This window comes from Lolium rigidum, chromosome 6 (genome assembly GCF_022539505.1).
Source record: "Lolium rigidum isolate FL_2022 chromosome 6, APGP_CSIRO_Lrig_0.1, whole genome shotgun sequence".
In the NCBI taxonomy this organism is placed as follows: domain Eukaryota; kingdom Viridiplantae; phylum Streptophyta; class Magnoliopsida; order Poales; family Poaceae; genus Lolium; species Lolium rigidum.
The window spans coordinates 257,381,918-257,387,917 of NC_061513.1; the positions used below are offsets into that span (position 1 = coordinate 257,381,918).

At 44.9% G+C, this 6,000-nt stretch overlaps 1 protein-coding gene across 2 annotated transcripts; it reads left to right on the top strand.

The window, feature by feature from the left end:
- Positions 1-1,085: 1,085 nt before the first annotated feature.
- Positions 1,086-2,771, top strand: LOC124665583. Of its 2 annotated transcripts, XR_006990617.1 has the most exons (3): positions 1,086-1,275; positions 1,764-2,622; positions 2,672-2,771. XR_006990617.1 is itself a non-coding variant. In XM_047202980.1 (2 exons), exon 2 carries the CDS (start codon positions 1,777-1,779, stop codon positions 2,569-2,571), a length of 795 nt encoding a protein of 264 aa, XP_047058936.1. In that variant the 5' UTR covers positions 1,088-1,275; positions 1,764-1,776; the 3' UTR covers positions 2,572-2,771. The 2 variants fall into 2 exon arrangements, 1 of the variants encoding a protein (XP_047058936.1); XM_047202980.1 differs by having other exon boundaries at positions 1,088-1,275; positions 1,764-2,771.
- Positions 2,772-6,000: the final 3,229 nt, after the last annotated feature.

Here is a 6,000-nt window from a genome sequence, read left to right on the forward strand (position 1 = left end):
CCCTCCTCCGGTCGGCTTCGCCGGCGTCAGGAGGAGTGGGGAACCCGATCTATGCGTGGAGTTTTAAATAAAAGTATTGTTTTCATTAGATTATGTTAGGATTTTAGTAGCCGTCTTCTTGTTGGTTTCCCCTCAATGGAAATGGCATCGTATGCAATAAGTGATCTTCGGACTTTCGTTCGGCGACGAGATCTTCTTCCCGGCGTCAATGGTGGTGTTGAACAATCACAATTTTCTATCACAGTTTTTGTCCCGGCTGCTACGTCCTCGACAATGGTGATTCGTACTCTCGGCTCTCCATCAACGACGACAAAGCTAGTTGGTTATTATTCCCTGATATACTGGTGTTGGTACTCTTGCCGATGTTGTATGACTGCTTTAATGGTTGCGTGCGTGCACGCAGTCTTGGCATTGCGTCTCAAAAAATATGGGAGAACTTTCGTCGGTATCTACGAGTCTATGGTTCGTTATGTATCTTTGGCTGTCTTCACAAGAGTACAAGATTGTGTTCTGGAAGAAGAAAGAAATTGAAGACCTCGAAGATTTGTTACTATCTTTAGACTTTATTTTGTAATCGTTGGAGTCAGTTCATGTATCTCTACCATGTACTATTTGTTACTATGAATATATGTGGTATTGATTGTCAAAAAAAAAACTGCCCGCAGCATACCATCAGCTTGTCTAACGACGAATCAGCATACCATCAACTCGTCTCATGCCGGGCATAAAACCCGATACCCGAGACCCAAACCCGTTTGATCCGGACCCGAGAAGCATCGGGTTTCTATCGGGCGGCAGCTCTAGATACCCGGATTTAGTTCGGGCGACTCGGGTTTCGTCCACGGGGACCCGTTCAGGCCGAGCAGCCCAAAATATTAGCCCAGCCGGCCAGCCCACCTGCGCCAGTCCAGTGAACAAGGCCCAGTGAACCCCAGCCCAAGTCCCCAAGTAATCCCCTCCTCCCCTGGCAAAGACGCAAACCCTAGCCGCCTTCACTCTTCTCTTCCACGGGCGCGAGTCGCCGCCACCCACCTGCCGACCGCCGAGGTCGCCAGGTGCCGAGAACGACCGTCTCGGCGGTCGGCGTGATCTATCTTCTTCCCCGACGGAGGACGGCGAGGACGGCCGTCTCTGGCTCTCGGCGTCTCCTCTACTTCACGTCTTCACCTGCTCGACGGCCCGACGCGACGCAGGCATCTGTTGTTCTGTTAGTCAGCCACGGCTTCACCTTCATCCACTCGAACTGAAGGATCGAGAACAGCTGCTGCTTTACCTGTAAGTTCATCTCAATTCTCAAGTCTCAACTGTCGAATTTTCTGTAACATGTATGATGTATCATTGTCTGCTGTAACTTTGTAATTTGTACTGGTTTTGTACTCTTTACTGTTGTATGATGCAATAAGTAGTAACCTGATGCAATAAGTAGTAACCTGAATACCTGATGCATTTCTGTTAGTGTTAGTAACCTGATGTCCTGATTTATTATCTGTTAGTGTTAGTTGGACTAACCAGTCTTAGATGTCATATACAGGCAACTAATTCTAAAATCATGTCTAAAAGCATTCCACGCTAACAAAATCATCGGCCATTTATGTTCAGCATGTAGTTTTTAGGATTTTGGCATCAAATCCACATGTAATTCCTTAACTACTCGTGGAAAACAAAATAAAAAAGCTAAGATATAGTTGGAGAATGTGAATTCAGACTTTAGAAGCTAAAGCACCATTTCTTCCAAGATAGTAATGCATTTCTGATTTCTGCAGCCAAGGTGGTCCAATGGCTTCAGGTGCATCTGGTATCATGTTCCGGCGTCTTTTCAAAACCCTCACTGTAAGCCCAGCAGTGGCATCTGGTATAACCAGCCAGCATCACCAGCTCCAGCAGCGCGCACATGTGAGTGGCACATCCAAAGGCAAGGCTAAGCTCAAAGCCGGCATGCCTTTGAAGCGTAATGTCATAGCTAAGAAGGGGGGCACGTCTTCAGCTGGGAGCGGTGGCTCTGGCCGTGGTCGTCGTGAGGCTATTGAGCGTATTACTCAGATTGCAGAGTCTTGTCTGAAGTCCCCTACTCCTCTACGGCACCTGTCCCCCAAGGAGCGTCTTCGTGAGGCCAAACGTGAGGAGCTTGGACTCATCTCAAAGGAACGACAACGTGAGCTTGATGCAGCTAAGGCTAAAGCCAAGTCCAAAGGTACCAGTGGAGGTGAAGATGGCCGTGTGCTGATGGGTCCGCCGGGCCTTGACTATATCAGTCTTGGCTTGGTTGATGAGGAGGCCATCCCTGATTATGAGCTGACAGTTGAAGATGGCCGCCGTCTTGCCAAAGAATATAGCCGTGTCCTCATGCGTCGACATCGTGCACGTCAAACTGCAGAATCGACGCTTTTGAGGCTCAAGAAGGAGGCCATTGCTGCTCTCCCTGAGAAGCTGCAAGCTGCTGCTTTGATTCCTGACATGACACCGTTCCCCGCAAACCGGTACATGGCAACACTCACGCCACCAATTGAAGGGTATATTGAGAAGGTGCGGGACGCTGCCAAGAAGTATTCTGTGAAGGAGAAGCTCCGCTGAGTTTGATTCAAGGGAGTAAAATGTCTCCATATAAGGTGCTGAGAGTTGAGGACACTTTTCTTTTGCTGCACTCTTGGCCTGTCTAAATTTGTTGTCTTTTTGCTATTTTGGCCTCTGATAATCAGCTTCTGGTAATAAACAGCCACAAGTATGCTTTGTAAGACCTTGCCATGTTATTCTGACTGAACTTTTCTGCTTCAGTTTTTTGCTTTGTATGAATGCTGGAAGTATCCTGCTAAGGTCATTAGAAAAATGGCATATCCAAGGCTATATAGGCCATATTTGTTATTTTCCACCCCTTCTTTTACGCAAATAGTGTGTTATTTGGCTTTCCATAAATGTTTTAGTGTTTACTGCCTGCAATGTTAGACATTGGTTTTGAACTTTGAGCTGTAGGAAGATTACAAACAAACAAAATCTGGCCAGGTTGCTGAGTTGAAAGTTGAAGCCTGAACATGAGATATATAGTCAAATCCAGGCTTGAAACACTATATTCTTCTACATTCTCGATATCTGGCATTCAGTCTTCATCCAGTATCCAGACTCCGCATCTAGCATTGTTGTAATCTACATTATAATTTTTTATCCTCGAGGCATCCACTAGTGTGATTTCTAACAAATGTGGTGTCCCATCTTCTGCATTTGTACTCCTTGTGTGTTTTCCCCCTTTATTCCTTTAAACTTTGTTCTTCTTTTCCCAGCTGCCATCTCTCTGTACGTGAAAATGTCAGCTATGTGGAAGGAGTCTTTGTAGATTGGGATATTGTGAAGCTTGGCTATCTAGTAAGGAATCCAATAGCAGGGAGTTCCTTGTACCAGAACTCCAAAGTATGTTTTATTTTGTCTATTAGTTGTCTTTTGGTTTTTGATTTCCTATGGATGTAGGATGCTTGTTGTTACCACATAGGCCACTTGTGTAATAAGATGCCTGACAATCAGACTGAATAGTTCCCGGCAACTTGCCAATGGTTCCCTTGGCCTTGATGGCACTACAGTTCTGTGCCGATAGAAGGCAAGTGTTGTGTGGTCTCCCTGCTTTTGTTCTTCCTGTCTGTGAAGCACTCTAAACTTTCGAACCAACCTACCTGAGAAGACAGACCTGCAGTACCTTCTTCGAATTACCTAATTGTATAATCGAAATCTTGTATCAATAGCTGGCAACGCTTGTTGATTGTACTGCACGGGAGCAAGCAGAAAGGAGATTTCGGAATAGAGAATCCATGTCCACTCCATAATTGGAAACATCGGGACTCGACAGGGAGGAGTGTTCGGCGCTGACTATCAATCCGATCGGAATTTCTATTCTAACCTCGCTTCCAGACTAAAATACTGAAGCTACTGCACACGAAACGCCAACAGTCGCAAGCAGCTGTTGCACGTACTGCTGTTCCGTGATGCACCATCGTTCGATGAACGGTATATTTTGCGGAAAGTGTCTTTAGCACCTAAACCCTAGGACCCTGAGTTTTGAAAATCATTTTTTTTATTCAAAAAAAATAAAATTAAATACGCACGTACATACAAATGTTTCGAATGTACGATACAAATTTTGTAGAAAAATATGTTGTATTTTGAGCTATAAAAAAACAAATTTCTGAAAATTATATGTCCCTATACACATTTACAAATTTGTTTTTTTTTCCTGTAGCTCAAAATACAACCAATTTTTACCAAAACTTTACACGAGTATTCAGGACACTAGACGGATTGCTTGCGAGCTTCGCCTCGCCGCCGCTTTGTGTTTCGACACTGTGTGATAGGCATGGTGGTGGGTTTATAAGTTTTTTCATATGTGTTGTTGTCTTTTGCAAAGCGTTTATTTTTCTATTTTATTTTTACACCATCATAAACAAAGTTATGAATCAAAGCCGCAACAATTATTGCGAATCGGAAGGAGTATAAGATACATTAGGCGTGATTTTCTGTACCCATGAAATCTCAGTGATTCATATCACTTCTATCGCGATTACCGTCTTGTCTCGCTAATATCATTGTTATAGTTGAATCATGTTTTGTCTCGTTTCTATCACTATTACAGCTGTATCTCCTCTACCGATGTTACCATTGCTTTGATTCATTGTAGAGTTAAAGGTGTGACATAAAAAGTCTAATATGCATAACTTAACTAAAATAATTAGTTTAGCTGGTTCATCGGCAACGTTAATTTGTTGTAGCTAATTTTTTCTTGTAAAGCAACATAGATAACAATAGTTGTAAATAATAGATCACTACACATTGAATGTACTAGGACGTCGCCTAGAGGGGGGGGGGGTGAATAGGCGGTATATAAAAACTTCTACTTGAGAGCTAAACTGAGCAGAATAAAACTAAGTGTTTACTAGTTTAGCTTAAAGCCTATCAACTAGGGCTTTGCCTACGTGCTCCAACAACCTATGCTAGCATGATGAGCAACAAGGTGATGACAAGATAGGTATAGCACATCAAGCAAGATAGATATCACAATGTAAAGCGCATAGGTAACGGAGCTCGGGTTGAGAAGTAACCAGTGCACGAGGAGACGACGATGTATCCCGAAGTTCACACCCAAGGGTGCTACGTCTCCGTTGGAGCGGTGTGGAGGCACGAGGCACTCCAAGAAGCCAACTAGGGCCACCGTATTCTCCTCGAGCCCTTCCTCCAAGGAGGAATGCCTCGATCCACTAAGGGATCCTTGAGGGTGGTCACCGAACCCGTACAAGCTTGGGACAAACCCAAGTATCAAGCTTGAGGCAACTCCACAACACGGAGGCTCTCAAGTACAAGGCCACAAGAGGCTACAACACGCCACACCGGCGACAAGGCCACCAAGACACCACCGCGCCACAACCGGCACCAAAACCACAAAGGCTACCACACTCCACTAAGGCAACAACTTCACTAAGGCTACCACACCACAAAGGCAACAACGCCACAAAGACGACAAGGCCACAAAGGCTACAAGGCCACAAAAGGCTCCAAGGCCACAAAAGGCTCCAAGAACACCACTAAGATCAAACACGTCCTCTACGAGACCGAAACCCCGGAGAGAACCCAAACCGATGCACCTAATGCAATGGCTAAGAACACCACTAAGATGCCCAAGTTCTTCTCTCCCAAATTCCGACAAAGCTACAAAAGCTATTGGGGGAATAAGGGAGGAAGAACAAATATGTGGAGAAACACCAAGCAACTCCAAGATCTAGATCTAGCAAGATCCCCTCACTTGGAGAGGGATTTAATTGGTGAAGCTCTAGATCTAGATCTCCTCTCTCCTTTCCCCCAAAAATATGCAACAAATAGTGGGGGATCAAGAGGAGGAAGAAAGAACTCAAGGTCAACAATGAAGGAGAGAGAGTGGAGGGGAAGAAGTGTTTGGGTCAGAGGTGGAAGAGAGGTATAAATAGGGGGCCCAAAATATAGCTGTTGGGGCTGAGAAAACGGTCAGATTCG

Excerpts from the sequence above, each read along its gene's own strand:
- LOC124665583 (XM_047202980.1), top strand. The coding sequence starts at position 1,777 with ATGGCTTCAGGTGCATCTGGTATCATGTTCCGGCGTCTTTTCAAAACC.